At 34.2% G+C, this 16,769-nt stretch overlaps 2 protein-coding genes and 2 non-coding genes across 9 annotated transcripts; 2 read left to right on the forward strand and 2 right to left on the reverse strand.

The window, feature by feature from the left end:
* Positions 1 to 1,881: 1,881 nt before the first annotated feature.
* LOC145629374 (cyclin-dependent kinase F-4-like) lies at positions 1,882 to 8,443 on the forward strand. 6 transcript variants are annotated; one of them, XM_081681965.1, is made up of 16 exons: positions 1,885 to 2,062; positions 3,482 to 3,736; positions 3,839 to 3,890; positions 3,964 to 4,506; positions 4,595 to 4,673; positions 4,752 to 4,820; positions 4,916 to 5,005; positions 5,100 to 5,238; positions 5,655 to 5,757; positions 5,860 to 5,912; positions 6,051 to 6,117; positions 6,232 to 6,340; positions 7,190 to 7,255; positions 7,344 to 7,412; positions 7,547 to 7,832; positions 7,978 to 8,443. In XM_081681965.1, exons 4-16 carry the CDS (start codon positions 4,499 to 4,501, stop codon positions 8,187 to 8,189), a joined length of 1,350 nt encoding a protein of 449 aa, XP_081538091.1. In that variant the 5' UTR covers positions 1,885 to 2,062; positions 3,482 to 3,736; positions 3,839 to 3,890; positions 3,964 to 4,498; the 3' UTR covers positions 8,190 to 8,443. The 6 variants fall into 6 exon arrangements, with proteins under 6 accessions (XP_081538095.1, XP_081538091.1, XP_081538094.1 ...); XM_081681968.1 differs by having other exon boundaries at positions 3,974 to 4,506; XM_081681969.1 differs by having other exon boundaries at positions 1,882 to 2,038; positions 3,482 to 3,890.
* A 1,086-nt stretch (positions 8,444 to 9,529) lies between these two features.
* Positions 9,530 to 9,617, reverse strand: LOC145629822 (small nucleolar RNA R160). The gene has a single exon (XR_014111956.1). It is a non-coding gene; the product is annotated as a small nucleolar RNA R160 (small nucleolar RNA).
* Positions 9,618 to 9,940: 323 nt separating this feature from the next.
* Positions 9,941 to 10,024, reverse strand: LOC145629824 (small nucleolar RNA R21). Its single transcript, XR_014111958.1, has one exon. It is a non-coding gene; the product is annotated as a small nucleolar RNA R21 (small nucleolar RNA).
* A 2,811-nt stretch (positions 10,025 to 12,835) lies between these two features.
* Positions 12,836 to 15,730, forward strand: LOC145627334 (uncharacterized). Its single transcript, XM_081679727.1, has 2 exons — positions 12,836 to 13,207; positions 15,344 to 15,730. Exons 1-2 carry the CDS (start codon positions 13,027 to 13,029, stop codon positions 15,622 to 15,624), a joined length of 462 nt encoding a protein of 153 aa, XP_081535853.1. The 5' UTR covers positions 12,836 to 13,026; the 3' UTR covers positions 15,625 to 15,730.
* Positions 15,731 to 16,769: the final 1,039 nt, after the last annotated feature.

A 16,769-nucleotide genomic window follows, 5' to 3' on the forward strand; every position in this document is an offset into this window, starting at 1 on the left:
CGGTCTTCGGTCTTATCCGGGTTGGTCCGATCCGGTCCGGTCTTGGACCGATGAACAGCCCTACTCACCCTTAATTCTCACTACCTCAATCAACAATGAATTTTTATTTAATTTTTCAATTACATTAATATTGTATATATCAAGACGGATCTAATAATAACTACTTTTTGAAGTATAAATTATAAAATGTAATTAAATAAGATTTTTCTAAAAAAAAAAAAAAAATTAGCATAAACTAAATAATCAAAAGTTTAAAGTGAGGTTAGATCAGGGCATTTGCAGTGTGAACAAAGATATTTTGTTTCTTTAAATGAATATATAGTGCAATATTTGTAAAACTTCTCTAATAGACACGTGCTGCAATAGTTAAAAAACGAAGGAAGTATATGTTGTTAAAAAAAAAAAGTTATATGACTATTTTTTTTTTTTTGAAAGATATACTACCTCCGTTACATATTATTTGCAACGATTTGACGTAAAGTAGAGAGGAAAAATGACTAATCGTTGTAAATAATATGTAACGGAGGTAGTAATTAAAATACATTGGTTTAGCCTAGTAACCAAGTTTTTATGGAGCTCTTTCCCAAAATAATGTTGGGAAAAACTCCAATTCCTAAACTACAGCTACTTTTTCTTTTATTCCCAAATTACCGTCCACGTAAGCAAATTAGAAAAAGCCGATTTTTTTTTGGCCGGTTTAGGAAGAAACCGCTAGTTGAAGTAGCGGTTTTGGGAAGTAAAAACCGCTACTTCAAGTAGCGGTTTTTAGAAGTAAAAACCGCTACTTCAAGTAGCGGTTTTCAGTTGTAATTTTTTTTTTTTAAAAATTATACATTAAAAAGCTAGCAACATAATTCTTTCAACAAACAAATAATCAAAAAAGAAAAACAAGTTCGCATGATTATAATTCTCCAAGATTAATAGTTATACTTAGAAGAAAACAAAACAGAGCCCATTATGATTGCTAATACTCCAAATCAACAAAACTTAAAAAAGGATAAAAAAAAAAAAATTAAAACTTAGTATGATTAGATCTGGAATACACAATTACAAAAATTGAATAAATTAACAAGTGAATTGAAAAAAAAATGAAATTAGGCCTAAATTGACAATTGAATTGAAAAAATAAAATGAAATTAGGCATAAACTATACTAACCCTCCATTACCCCTAATTTAAACATTAACAATCTCAAGCGTGAAGTGCGGCTCCGAGGACGGAATCAGGTAGGTGGAACAATTTTTTTCCATGTTTGAGCAGTGTGAGAAGTCGGAGAACAAATAATGGCGGAATCACGCTGATTTTTTTTGTTTCTGTTTTTACTGGAAGCTAAAAGTGAGAAGATGGGAGAGAATGAAGTTTAATGTGTTTTTTTAATTACTCAAAGACCTAAAACCTCCACTTGAAGTGGCGGTTTACTAAGATAAAAACCGCTACTTGAAGTAGCGGTTTATCTTAGTAAACCGCCACTTCAAGTAGCGGTTTTCACATAAAACCGTAAAAATAAAAAAAATGCTTGAATCGGTGATGTGGACAGTATTTTGGGAATTTATTAAAAAGTGACCGTATTTGTGGAATTGAATTTTTTAGCAGCATTATTTTGGGAAAGGGCTCGTTTTTATGGTTGTTATTTTTTTGGTGAGATTATTAATAAACCATAAAAAATTAAAATTTTTTTTTTTAAAAATTACAAAAAAATAAGGCGGTGAAAAAAGGGAGGAAAGGAAAACGAGTGATAATAAAATTAGGTAAAGGGTAAAAAAAAAAAAAAAGTATAAATAAGACAGGCTAATCCAAAGGAAGGAAGGCGGGCGGTAGGGTGGTACTTGGTAGGGTCCTCATAATTTTCGTGGCTTAAAAGCACACTTGATCTCCAATTTTAGGCAAATTACAATTCCTACTTTCTTTCGCTTTTTTTTATTTTTAGAGAGAGAAACTCCTTCATATTTTAGAGAGAGAAACACACAAATTGGTTGGAAGGAGAGAGAATCAAATATTATCGCTCTGGAGTCGACCCATTCCCTTCCGCGTCTTGGGAGGTACTTTTGCCGCTTGGCTTACAGGTTTCTCGATCTTTCTTATTCATTCATGTTTTCTAGATTGATTTTTTGTTATTTTTTTATTTTAATTGGAGTTAGTTTTGATTTGTGTTTTTGATTTGATTTTAGTTTCAGGTTATTTCGATTTTTGATTTTTGTTTGATTATTTGTTTGATTTGGAGTTAGATCTGGAGCTAGGGTTTTGATTTTGGTGTATTCTGATTTTTGAGTTTTTCTAATTGATGGAACTTTTTAATTAGGTTTTTTTTTTGGGGGGGGGGGGGGATTGTGGATTATGTGATTGAATTAGGCGAATGATTTTGGGTTTTTAGATTGTGTGATTGAATTAGGTGAATGATTGTTGGGATTTAGCTTATGTGATTGAATTAGGCGAATGATTTTGGGCTTTTAGATTGTGTGATTGAATTAGGTGAATGATTGTTGGGATTTAGCTTATGTGATTGAATTAGGCGAATGATTTTAGGTTATGTGATCGAATTAGGTGAATGATATTTTCGATTGTATGATTGTATTTTTTTCTAATACTTTTACATCGTCTAAGGAACTTTTCAGTTTGGCTTGTATTTTGGAATCGGCCGAATGATTTGGGGCTTTGGATGTTGTGATTTGAGTTTTTGGGTTATGGCAATCTAGGAGATACGCCGTTGATTAGATATAAAAATATGAAATTAACCAATGAATAGAAATCGGATTGCTGCTAGTTGAGTTATTTGGCTTTTGATGAATGAGGATTGATAACTTTGTTGTGTAACTGAGATCTATTTTTTTTTTTTCAATTAATTAATATTAGGGATAACTTTGTGCTCTGATTTTGATTGTTTTTTGGTTGAAATTGTCATGTAATTTGGACATGGACCTACTTGTTTTTGTTTATAGCCATTAGATGTGCTTTCAAAATTAGAATTAAAGGGAATACCTTTTCTGAATAGAATTATCATGATTCAGGACTGCCTTGTTGGGTTGTGGACAACTTCAAATTTTTTTTTTTTAATTATTTATTTAGAGTTATTTTGTTATTGCCTGAAATGATCCCTTGAAACTAATTTTGAATCAAGACGCAGTTCTATACAGAATATTCTATTCCTCATGCTACGATGCTATATATGTTGATATTTTCCTCTACAATGAATTGTTTATCAAGTATATAGATTTTACCTCTTCCATATTGCTGATCACATAACTGAAAGCACATTTTAGGAGACAGGGGTTTAATAATGGAATACCATTATTTATTTGTGTTGAAACACAATGGTTGTGGCATCGTTGTATTTTAACGTTGAACACAATAGAGCTGATGCAATGTACTTGTTCCTCCTGTATTAAAACTGGTCTAATTCTATTTGTTAAGCTTCACGTACTTAAATTATATATATATGAGCTTCATTAACTAATCTTAATCTCTCTTGTCTTCTTGATTTGCAGGTTCCAGAATTATATTTAAGAAGTTCAATTTGTTTTACTAAGATATGGAGCATGTCCACTTCTTGTCAAATTGCTTCCATTTTCAGGTCCTTTCATTCCAGAAAGCTCTTGACTGGAGGTTCTCAATTCTTGGATTCCTTCTTGTTTCCTTTGTCAACAGCACCTAGTGCCCAGATTTTCCTAAATGATCAGTATAGGAGGCCTAATGCAATTGTCTACTAAGAAATTTGTTGGATCTTTAGTGCTCTCCTATGAGTAAGTTGTCTCCTCATGGTGTTGAGAGGTGGTTTCATGCCGCTTTTGCTCCTTCTGATCTTTTTTTACTTTCTTTTCGTTCCTCTTTGAATCTCTTATCAGCGGTTTGTGGAGTATATATCAAGTCGAGAGTTTCAGAAAGATATCTTGTGGGGTACTACCAATATCTTAATCTTGACTTCAGTTTTGTGATACGTAAAATAATTTTGGTACTTAATATCAAACAGTCTCCTGCAGGGCTGATAATTGCAGGCTGAGGAATGCAGATTGCTTTTGTAGTCACCACTAGATAAGCCTATCAAATTAGACTCTTTGTGCCCGTAGTATTTTCTTTGTTTCTCCGGGTGTCTGTTAGGTGAGTAGGTGTCAATTTCCAGACAGCTGTGGAGTTCTGTGGTAGCCTTGGTGTTATGACGTGAAACAGGAATTTTCTTAAAGAACATGTTCTTGAGTCTCCAAGCATCTCTGCTATTTACCCTTTTGGACTGTCTCAGAGTCTCTGGTCATGAATTTACTGTGATTAGTCCCACAACTTAAGCCGATTACAGGAGTTCACATCTTGTGTCCGTGCTGTTGGGGTAGAAAATCGAAGGGTGGATTCTGCTGGATCAATACAACCACACAATCTATTATCGTATAGTGTTATTTACAGACATCTATTGGGCATCGTCTTCTTATGTTTCTCGTGTTAGTGATTTGTCAATTTTGTTGAATAAAGAGACCTTCATCAGATACTCAGCTTTATCGTTTTCTGACTTAACAATGGAGAGGTGAGTTTATTCTACCTTCATTATTTTGGCCTCTTACTGTGTTTCTGTGATGAGCACTGCTAATTAAGGTGAGTTCTTGCTTGTTCAGGTACAAGCTAATTAAGGAAGTTGGTGATGGAACTTTTGGGTGTGTTTGGCGTGCTATAAATAAACAGAGTGGAGAAGTTGTAAGTTACATTCCTTTGCTATTAAATTGGGATATTGTTTTTTGATTAGCAATTTGATATCATGAGATATGTTCACAGGTTGCTATAAAGAAAATGAAGAAAAAATATTATTCCTGGGATGAATGCATTAATCTAAGAGAAGTGAAGGTAACATTATTTTAATTACATCATGCTATTGAATTTGTTGTTTTCCATTTCTCTGTTTTTTTTTTTTTGAGTTTTTTTATTTGGAAATGTTGCAGTCACTAAGGAAGATGAGCCATCCAAATATTGTGAAGCTGAAAGAAGTTATTAGAGAGCATGATATTCTGCATTTTGTGTTTGAATATATGGTAACTTTTCTTGTGCGTGGTCCTGGTTTTTTTTGTTCCTCTTTACAATCGAACTGATTTCTGATACCAGTCCATGTAACATTTTGTTTACTAGGAGTGCAATTTGTACCAACTTATGAAGGATAGAGGAAGGCCCTTTTCTGAAAATGAGCTCAGAAATTGGTGTTTTCAAGTATTTCAAGCCCTTGCCTACATGCACCAGCGTGGATATTTTCATCGTGATCTGAAACCAGGTATGTGCTGCCTGAATGAAACTAGTCGTGGTCAGAAATGACATGATTTTAGGCATCTTTGGCTTTGAATTTTTCATCCTTTACATTTGTTTAATTCATCATTGTTAAACTAGCATCAATCTAACTCTGAACTTTGACCATTCATTTTCAGAAATTATATTGGTTGATGTAGTTCCCTTCTAATTTTTACACCTTAGGTTTTCCCAATTGGGTATTAAATCGATTCATAGGCTTACTGTGTTGTCCAGTATCACTAGTATTGGTTTGTATTCGTAGACAGCCTTACTTTTTGGCTAAGTTTGTTGTCTGTGTAAACTTTGCAATGTGCTAGTTGCAGTGAGATAAGTACTCTTTAACGTTCACAAATTTCATTACTTTGTTTAGTAGCTAAGTGCTTTATTCTTGTTTTACTACAGAGAATCTGCTGGTATCAAAAGATGTTATCAAAATAGCTGATTTTGGTCTTGCACGAGAAGTAAGTTCTGGGCCACCTTATACAGAATATGTTTCCACACGCTGGTAAGCATTCTTTATTCTGTTTTTTTTTTAAAGAGTTCTATCTCTTCTTTATTTGCCTTTTTTTCCGGGTTGTATATACCTGAAAATTCTGTGATGTGGCAGGTATAGGGCTCCTGAAGTTCTGCTGCAGTCTCCCACTTACACTTCTGCTGTGGGTAAGTGATATGGCTAATGTCCCCTTTAAATATATTAAAATAAGGACATAAAAAGTGATTTAGCCAAGTCTCTGTATAGTTGGACCTTTGTCATTAATTATGATATTCTGAATTCTTTTTGTATTTTTGGTCTTTTAGATATGTGGGCAATGGGTGCGATAATGGCAGAACTGTTTACTCTTCGTCCACTTTTTCCTGGGTTAAGGTATGGGCATCAATTTTAATTATTAAGAGCACATATTAATACATGAATTCTGGTTGCCTTGTCATCCATTCATCCCTTTGTTTTTATAATTTATTGTCATTGGTGTTACTGCAGTGAAGCAGATGAAATCTATAAAATATGCAGTGTCATCGGAACTCCAACAGAGAACTCTTGGGCTCACGGGCTCATGCTTTCTAGATCAATGAATTACCAGTTTCCACAGGTGAGTCAGAAACCCATTGACTGTGTACATTCCTTTTTTCTGTTTCTTCTGTCTCTAGAGTTCTGGAGTGATTGGTGAGAGGGATATCTTTCTGCTCCAATCACCCTATATTAGGTCTCAGCATCCAATGATTCAACTAGGCATTTTATTAATTTAACTCCTAGATGCACACCAATGGGACCCTCCTACAAGTTTATATGAAGCAGGTCGTAATATTTAGGAGTTCTAGGACTATTTGTATTTATCTGTTGTTTATAGAATGCTATCTTGCTTGATAGCATAATGTTTCTAGAGGCTTAGTTCTATTCACAATATTTTACTGCAAGTTCCGTGTTGTCTTTAAGTGTACCAACAATGCTCAAGTGTTTTTTATTTCCATCTAAATTTCCTTAGTTTCTTATTTCTTTAGTATGTATTTTTAATCAACATCTAGTCTAGTGTCCTTGTCTATCTTTGTTGGTGAAGTAGATATTTTTCAGCAGCCGATTCATGCATCCCAATAAAATGTTTGATGAATTGTCTTCTAAAACTTAAGCTTCTAATACTTAGTATTGTGAATAATATCATACATTATGTGGTGCAGTGTTGTAAAATATTGTACAACCTATTTTGGTCATGATTTTAAGTTCTTGCAGTACTTGATTTTTGGTTTTCACTTTGCACTGCCCTCGTATTAGTCGGTTTGTCCTATGTTTTGTTTTTGTTGCACTTTCGTTTTTTCTCTTTTTCTGTGTTCAATTTTTTGCGGATGGTTCATTATGACGATTCATGCTAGCCATCCCCAAATCATTGTTGTTTTAGTACTCAATTTCTTCCCCTTACTGATCTTATGTTGATTATATTTTTCAGCTTCCTGGCGTGCATCTTTCAAGTCTCATACCTTCTGCAAGTGATGATGCAATCAGCCTTATTAGGGTAAATTGAATGCTTTAATTTTTTAATCCAGCTCAAGGCTTGCTTGTGATATTTATCTCTGTAACTGAAAATATATTGCATTTTTCAGTCACTTTGTTCCTGGGACCCCTTTCAGAGGCCAACAGCAGCAGAGGTCCTTCAGCATCCCTTCTTTAAGGTATTCTTTGTTTACATGTTTTCTGCACCAGTTTTCTAGAACTGAGAATTTGTACATTTTATTTGGTTTTGATTAGCATGGGATGATGTAGATGGGAGTTACAATTGATTTTTTTTTTTTTTTTTTTTTTACAGAATTGTTTCTATGTCCCGCCATCTCTACGGCCTAAAGCAACTGTCAACAGAACACCCCCATCATTGGGAACCAGGGGATATTTTGATCAGAAATCTGCGAGGAAGAGTTCTGGTCCTGGAACTCATCCCGTCTCTAAGACCACAAATCTGAAACCTCATGTTGCCTTTGGTGCGGGTGTACAACGCAAACTGGAAATGGATGGCAAGGATTTAAACAAGAATGACAAATCTGTTAAGAGCTCTGTTAAACAGCCAAAATATCGGCCACCAGCTAGGAACAGCCCATGTAGGTCACTTCTCATGTTGAATTAATTGTATTGTTATTAGGTTTTGTCAATACATAAAATCTTTGTTTGCCTTCTCTTTTGCTTGTTCTTCCCTGTAAAACTTGCTTGCTATGGAAACTAATATGCAAAGGTATTGGTATGTAGCCTCCATATACCCAGGTAGGACCACTCGTGGAGTAAGTGAAACAGCAGAGAAGCTGTCCAACATGTCTCTGGGTTCTGGCAGACAAACAATCAGGCAATCAGTACCACCACCTATGAAGGCTGGAGGATGGCATGGCCAATCTAACATGTTTATGGGACGATCTCAGGAGATCCAACCCAGCAGAACTTTTACGAGAAAAGTTGCAGGATGATCTGTTCTTATTACTGAGGTTTACAATAAAGCAACAAGCAACATACAGCTAAAGTTCAGGCAGTTGCAGTTCTATAGTGTGTTAAATTTGTTTTTTTTTTTTTAACTACTGGTGTGGTGTTCGCTAAACGTGTTACTGGAGGAGTGACAATGTCAGACTATCTAGTTTTTATTACCTGTGTTTACCTGTTGTGTATCTCAACTTAAACAATGATAACTTTTAAAGTTTATATATGGAGAATGTTGCTTTGATTATATTATCATATACTTTCAAGAATTTGCATTAGCTTGATATCCCCCTTCCTGGCTGTTCTTTTGTTTATTACAGCTTCCTCTTAGGAATTTTTTGAACTTGAGTCATGTAGTTAAATGAAATCACCTCCCTTAATCTATTGCGAGCTGCTCTGTTGATAGTAATAAATTATTTACACCACTGATGAATTGATGATCCAGGTCCGGTTTGTGATAAAATTGGCTAAAATCTTCTCCAACATTAATATAGTCTGATGTATGCCTTCAGCTGAACAATTTATAATCCTGTTTGTATCTTTTGTAAGAATGAAAATAACAGACTGAACTTTCATAAATTATCAGATTCAGCTCAATCAGCTTTTTCAATTGAGGTCAAAATATGTTCCCTTAAATGGTATTAATGTGTTAGCCCGGCAGAAGGCCGATCTTCGTTCTAAGATAGAGCCTCTTCTCACCATGGAGAGGGCCGTCGTGACCTTTTGGCCAAATTTCCTCCCGAAGCCCGCGAGCAGTACGAGGTCGACCGGGTGTATGTTCAAGTGTTCAAATGGTTTACTTATGCAAATATTTGGTTAATTCAGAATTGATCTGATCATATCAAATTTTATTTTTTACTCCGTATCTTTTAATTTGTGTCTACTTATTTTTGAATATCTTTGATAGGTTTGGTTGAATTTGAATTAAAACATAGCCTATAAGTCACATGACTCACATCACTTGCACACATCTTTATTTCATTACAACAACCAAATTTTACTTGAATCTGAATTAAAACATATCCTAAGACATAGCCTATAAGTCCAAGGATGTCCATTTTCAGCTGATTCAGAGCAAGCCACTCAGACAGAACAAAGACTATACAACAAAGCATTAGTTAAAGTAAAGTAGAAGTTGATCATCTTTTTCTTCTAACCAATTTGCCGATTAGCCATGGAATAAAAGCACACGCCAAAATTAGAGAAGATATACTTTGCTTTAGCACCAAGCTCGTGTAGCGTTTGACAAATTTTTCACGCCAAGCTACGTATTAATTGGTGCTCACAACCCAAATAAAATACAACAAATGAAATGTTGAGTAAAAGAGAGCAAAGCAATCAGAGAACTTTGAAGGCATAATTTTCAGATGAATGAATTCCACATAAAAGAATTTCAGCTCAACTGATTTCATCATTTCGCCTGCTCTCTTTTACTCATCGAGAGTCCAATTTCAATAAACGAACACGATTGTTTTAAAGATTGTAATGGCCTTTGGAGGCAGGCTTGTTAAGAACATAGTAAGTAGGCTAGTTGAAACAAACACCCATTACCAAAGCACAAGCCTGTACTATGATGCCATTCATTCGTGTTCGGGCAAGCGTTGCCGGGCACCCTGTAGAAAACCTACAGGTATTTCAGAGTCAAGTAATTACACTCTCCCCTGTTAGCACGCAGCCCTTTATATATAATCAAATCACTTGTAAAAACTAAGTTTATCTTAAGAAAATATTGAAGTAATTACAGAATCCCTCAGAATAACATTGTTCATCATGAATGTATCAGTCCACTACTTTTAATTTTGGACATAAGTCATTCTTCATTGGGATGTAATCTATAAAATTCAATGAAAGAAAATAATGACACGAACACACCTAATCACAAACTCCAATGGTCGTAATTTGAACTAGTAATGTGACAACTAAACTCACAAAGGTGGTACATTTCTAACCTTAAATCACCTTAACAACAGCAATAGCCTCTGACTACCAAACACAGTAAATAACAAGATCTAATGAAAAAGATTCAAACTTTGAATCATTTAGAAAAATCCATCCTTGAGAATTACAAAATTGATGAAAACTGGCAGTTATTGAATTATAACCCAGATTAATTGGTCACTAATTGTCAAATAAGAAAGAGATTCAAGATGTTAATTTGGCAAAATATAAGAAAACTTTAAAATCACTGTGTAATTTAGCATAAAATGGGGCAAAATCAATTGATAATCAACAGAAAACAACAGTTATAACAACATAATATTTGAGCAATATGAATTTATGATGAAGAAACAGAAAAGGGCGAGAATACAAGAACATCTCACCAACAAAAGCGATTGATTGATATAGCATAGCATAGAAGAAGCTTGAAGAACAAGAGGGAATGGGAGATAGTAATCTGTTAGTTTGGTTTATATAATACCGGCGCCTAGAAATAATGATAGATGAGTGATTAACCTAACCATACCAAATTATCAAGCCCATATTTGAGCCCAATTCATAATGGACCAAGTAGTGTTTCTATTTTTGGCTAATTTTGACCCATTGTAAAACTAATTGGGAATAGTTAGGATTTGCAATACTCAAAGTTGACATGTTAAATGGGTGGTCAACTCCATTTTTTTAGCTGTATTGACATTAAGTTGTTTTTTATTGTAACTTTGATTTAAAAGTGACTTTTGTGGATGTACTTCCAATTGAGGAAAAAAAAAAAAAGCAATGCTCAATCTAAGTACCTTATGCTTGTATTTGATAATCATGAAGCAAGTGTCAATACGGGTTGGTTACTTTAATTTAATTAAACCAACTTACACTATGCTTAGATAACAATAGTAAAGGAAAAGGGGGGGGGGGGGGAGGAAATTGAGGGAAGGGAAGGGAAAGGGAGGTAAGGGACTAAGGGGAGGGAGAAGGTCACTTTTCATTTTCCTTCCAAATCTCTCCACTTAGAGTATTGTCATCCGTTGCCCACAAAGGCTGGGCATGAGGAGAGAGATTGTAAAAGAATATTAAAAAAAATCAAAAAATATTATTTTAAGAGAGAGAAAAACATTGCCCAGGTCATGGCCATGACCTTTGGCTAAGAGTGGGCAAATGCTTAGAAAGCGCCACTTATCACCATTTTATTGGACTAGTAGTTTTTACTTTTTTTTTTTTTTGCAAAGTTATTGTTTATGTGATAATTTATGGTAAATCTGTACAAACTACGGATTAATATTTTTCATCAAATATTGCAATTGTAGAATTATCTTGATTTAGATAATCATGTATTTTTATATCTAGTACTAATTTAAAATTTGTTATCGTATTATAATATTATTACATCTATACTATCGTTTCACTAGTAGTTTTAACATTTAAAATTAATAGTTATTTTTAATTTATATTGATTACATGTTTTAATCTATTAGTATTATTAATTACTAAAAAATTAATTAAGTAATTATAAGTGATTGAGTAGAAGAAAAAATTGGAAAGAGAAAATTTGTGACCATAAATTTATAGGGCAACTAATGGGAGTATATGGGTATAAGTAGGTATGAGGATTGGGCATGAGTGAGGTGAAAGAGAGAGATATTAATTAAATATAGTATGACCACCATTGCCTTGGGCAATGGATGGCTGTGCTCTAATGGAGGGGTTTGGTTTATTAAACAAAGACTGGAAAATAGATTCTTCCATTTTCCTCCCCTTTCTTCCTTACATTAGTCATCTAAACAAATGATCTCTATCCAAACATATATTAGGACTTTGTTCACCTTAGTTTCACTTATTAACTCCGTCTTATACTCTTATATTAATTGCAACATGGGGTATAATTTGTGGGAAATAAAAAATTTCTTTGTTTCAAAAATTTCATATGAAACGAAAGTAGTATTTCAGGTTTTATAAGTTTATAAGATGATTCGGAAAAATAAGATCCAATAAGAATTATCAATTTACAAATTACAACAAGAATAAGTAATAAGATCAAATACAAGTAAAAACCAAGTGAATTAAATCTTGTTTAGATTAATTTTATATTAAAATAAACGAAAAATATGAGCTAACACAACCTTAATAGAGAGAGTCCAAAAACTCCAAATTCTCTCATAGTCCCAACTAGAGATGGCAATGGATCGGATTCGGATCGGGTGGAGCTTCACCGCATCCATCCATTACTCTAATCGCTCCATCCACATCCATCCATCATCCGCTTCACCCATCATCCATATCCATCCGTCCATCATCTGCGGATGAAACGGGTGGAGCGGATGACTAATGGATGAGTATTAAAGTTGAAAAAAACTCACATAACTTTAATTTTCGGTTATTTGTACAATAGTTTTATTAATTTTATTAATTAAAAAGGAAACAATAACAATATATTGTTTGAAAAATTAATTTGCAACAAAAATACATATAATTTTCTTGCACATTTCAGATTTTATTATTAAAATTCTTAGATTAAAAAATTAATATATGTTAAACGGGTGGGTGGATGATTAGCGGGTGAAAAAAGTATCATCCATATCCGATCCGATCCATCATCCGCTTCATCCGTCACCCGCTTTTCATCCATTTAATTCGGGTTTTCATCCATTTATTTATTGCGGGTGGAGCGGGTTAGTGGATATCCACTTAATATTGACATCCCTAGTCCCAACTACCCAAAGTGCCAAAGTCACTGAAAATCTTGAGAAGAGGTCAACAAAAGAAAAGTGCACACAAAGTGAACAAGGAAACCTCTTAAAAACAAACTGGTTGAACTCCATCAAAGCAATACCAGAAGCAGGATTCAACCCCGAAAATCAGGATTATTTGGTCTTCCGAAAATCAACAACGCCAATAAAAATGGAGAAAGAATCCATTTTTGGTCATAATCTCAAACTTTCTGTTACTACTTTTACTCTCTTTTTATTGCTACTGGTATTGACTCCTAGTGCCATTGCTTGGACTGGTGAAATTAAAGGCAGAGTTGTTTGTGATGTTTGTGGGGATTCTTCAATTGGCCCTGAAGATCATGTTCTTCAAGGTATCATCTTTTTCCTATTATTCTGTGTTATGGATTACTTTATGATTTCTGATTATGTATTTAATAATGTTTTCCTGCTTATTTTTGGGGGGTTTTGATGGGTATGTAGTGTAATCGAGTTTTATGGATTATATGAATTGGGTTTTTGGATTAGCAAAAGTATGTTCTGATTTTGGTGGAATTTGTTGTTGCCGACACTTTGATTGTTCTGTTTTAGGTATTGCCGAGTTGCCGACAGTGTGAAATGGGGTTTCTTCTGATTGCATTTTTACTAATAATTGACTAGTACTTCTTAATTAAGTGTAATTCATTGATTTCTTGATCAAATTACAGTATATGGGTTTTGCTTATTATTATACTCATGGAAATATGGTGATAGTGTTGATTGAGGATAGTTTTGATGTGGGAAAGTGTCAAAGTGATCAATTGATGGGAAAGTGATCAATTAGCTGATATATGTAGGATGTATTTCATGAATCCCTTCCGGCATTGCAGACTTGCTTACTCTGAATTTTTATGGGAATGGATTCTAAATACATTTCGCGCATTTTCAATTTTTTGTTTGTAATGCTCTATGTGTGGGACTTTCTTGTTGCATAATCTGAACTTTGACAAAATCCATACTAAATATTGTTCTTGTAGTGATGTGGGACTACTTGGTTATTCAAGGGCATTCAACCATGTCTGTTGTACACCTGTACCAAAAGATCATTGTCTTTTCTATATGATATCCATTGGACTTGAGATTGATTTGTAAAGATTTCATCTCATGAAATAGACTGGTTTTCTTATGGTAAATATCATACGAACAGTAAGAATTAAACAAGATGAAAGCTTGATAATTCTTGAAAGCTTACAAAAGGTAGCTTGGCTACTACTCTCAACTAGTAGCTTTAGGCTATAATCCTTCACATTCTAATTCTACTACAACTTTATATAAACAAGCTTCATTACAATAGGTAACCTACTTCTTAATTAGCTATTTCTTCTACGACTCTTCACCATCAATAATCAGACCAAGGATGCCACTCCCTTAGTGTTTCCTTGATGACTTTTGTCACATTGTGCTGATTTGCCCCCTGCTGTGCTTCATTCTTGTCCCCTCTTCTCCTCTTTACACCCTCAAACTCTCAAAGGTGGCTCTTTGGAGGTGGATACTGGGTCTATAATATTTCATGGATGAAGTTGAACTTTGAGAAGTTGATTGGACACTCACATATGATGGAAGGCTTCTTTTTTGTTAATTGTTTACTAAATCAAACAACTCAAAGTCTAGAAAAGAGCTTTTGTGGGAATGTGGTTAGACGAGTACTGTAACAATCCTTGTGATTGCAGTAGCATCCTGGCTGAGTAGAGGGCAAGTCTTAGGGGCTTTCATGAATGTTCTTCTAGGAGCGTGTAAACTGTACAGTGATCTCAAACTATAAACTCATCAAAACTTGTACAGATAGGTATTTTTAAGTGATTTTGAAAAACTAATTATATTTTCTTTGCTGTTTTGGGCCTTTGAAGCTACCCATCTTGGGGATTCTTATCCTATTTTGGTTAATCTAACAGCCAACCCATCATCCCTATACGTGCCTGTTCTCTACCAACAATGTCATTATATTATTCTTAGGAGATAGATTCATCTTAGCATTCAGCTTATTTACATCCCGCCTTTAATGAAGCTAAAAGCTACAATCAGTATGAAATGTGCCAAATGCTTTTGATTCTGGATAACATATTCAGTACTATATTAGATAGAGATTCAAATGTCAATTAAAATTATACTTATTAGAAGTTAGTAGTTGTTGACGTGATTGCTGCTGTACTGCTGCCAAATGGTGCTAGTCTGCTTATGGTGGCATGTGCTATGGTAGGAGGTTCCATTCACTTGCTATATTGACTATTGAGCATGTCTCATTCTAGTTCCTAATATAAGATAAGAATAGGACAAATTTTTTGAAGCTTAAATTACCAAAACTAGGTGTAATTAACTCTTTTATTTCATGGGCTTGCCTAGCAATGCATGAATGAAAAAGAAAATATGTAGTGATCAAATGTATAGGAGGCAAATACAGCATAGAAGCTCCTTGGCTATGGTAGCAGCTGAAGTAGCTAACTTTGTCATACTTCATAATTGTATTCATGCAGGGGCTGAGGTGGCTGTCCTGTGCATAACTAAATCTGGGGAGGTTGTGAACTATCAGGCGTTCACTGATTCCAAAGGAGTATATACAGTTGCAGAAACAATGTCTGAAAGTGAACGCTGGGATGCATGCCTAGCACGGCCAATCAGTAGTTTTCATGAGCGGTGTAATCATCTTGGGGATGGCAGCTCTGGAGTCAAGTTCACTTATAAGCGTCCTTCTGGTTATTCCTACACTCTTAAGCCGTTTGTTTACCAGTTTGCTAATACCCCAATGTACTGCTAAGTTAACATGCTACATAATGGTGTGTAATACTCTGTATGCAATGCATACATTGAAGATAAATAGACAAATTGCTGCTTAACTTATTATTCCGTTTTCTCTGTGTGAATATATATATGTATTTTTTTTTTGTTTAGACAGCCTGTGTGAGTATAATGAATCGTTGCTACAGTTAAGGCTAAAGGAGGTTGAAGTTTGCCATATACAAGGTTCGATAAGAAAAAAAGGGTTTTTCTAAGTTATGCCCCCAAATTTTTTCGGTTTCTAACCTGTGCCCATGCGATTTCAAAAGTCTAAGTTGTGCCCTCAACTTCACTAATTTTTATTAACAATATAGGGATTTGTGCATACTTGGAAATCATAGTATTTTGGAGTTTTGCCACATCCTAACCAACAATTGTAATTAAACCCACTAAGCTCATAAATATGAAAATTACAAGTGTTTGAATCAGTTACATGTGTTGGGAGAACTTTCCTCTAAATGAGGCCTGACCAAGCTCGAATTGAATTCGGATTAGTTAAAGTTTAGTAGGTTTATATTATTATACAAGCTTGCTTAAAAATACCTGTAATGGAAATATAATTTAAGTGTGCATCTGCCTATTTAGATGTACACAAGGTCTCATGGAAGTATATTTTCAGAGTTATATGGATCATCATAATAATCCCCTCAAAAAAAAAAAAAAAAAAAAAAACAAAATCATCATAAAAAAAATTTAAAAATTAACAAATTAAAATAATGCTACTCCGTAAAAGATAAAATAATAAATTAAGATAATGCTGCATATAAAAAACACAACATAATTACAACAAAAACACGGGTCGTGTAGGCCTGTAGCTAACCAAATTGACTCTTTGAAATAAATTTTTAGATTAATTATAAGTTGCACAACCATAACGGAAGGCCACAATATACAGACTTAATATCCTAATTAATTCCCCAGTTTTTTTTTATTTTTTTATTTATTTTTTTTTTATTTTCTTCCCGTTATTTCTCTCCTCTAATTCCCCTGTCTTCTCCTCTCGTTCCCCTGATTTTTCTCCATATTAAGGGCCTGTTCTTATACGTTGAAGTTCAGTTCAGTTGAGCTCAGCTTAGTTCAGTTCAGTTGAGCTCAGCTTAGTTCAGTTCAGCTCCTAATTTCCTT

The sequence above is a fragment of the Chenopodium album genome, chromosome 4 (genome assembly GCF_948465745.1).
Source record: "Chenopodium album chromosome 4, dcCheAlbu1.1, whole genome shotgun sequence".
Lineage (NCBI taxonomy): Eukaryota > Viridiplantae > Streptophyta > Magnoliopsida > Caryophyllales > Amaranthaceae > Chenopodium > Chenopodium album.

Coding starts and splice junctions, on each gene's coding strand:
- LOC145629374 (XM_081681969.1), top strand. Junction 5,006..5,099: donor ATTTTGTGTTTGAATATATG/GTAACTTTTCTT, acceptor TTTGTTTACTAG/GAGTGCAATTTGTACCAACT. Junction 6,118..6,231: donor CCACTTTTTCCTGGGTTAAG/GTATGGGCATCA, acceptor GTGTTACTGCAG/TGAAGCAGATGAAATCTATA.
- LOC145627334 (XM_081679727.1), top strand. CDS start 13,027: ATGGAGAAAGAATCCATTTTTGGTCATAATCTCAAACTTTCTGTTACT. Junction 13,208..15,343: donor TGAAGATCATGTTCTTCAAG/GTATCATCTTTT, acceptor GTATTCATGCAG/GGGCTGAGGTGGCTGTCCTG.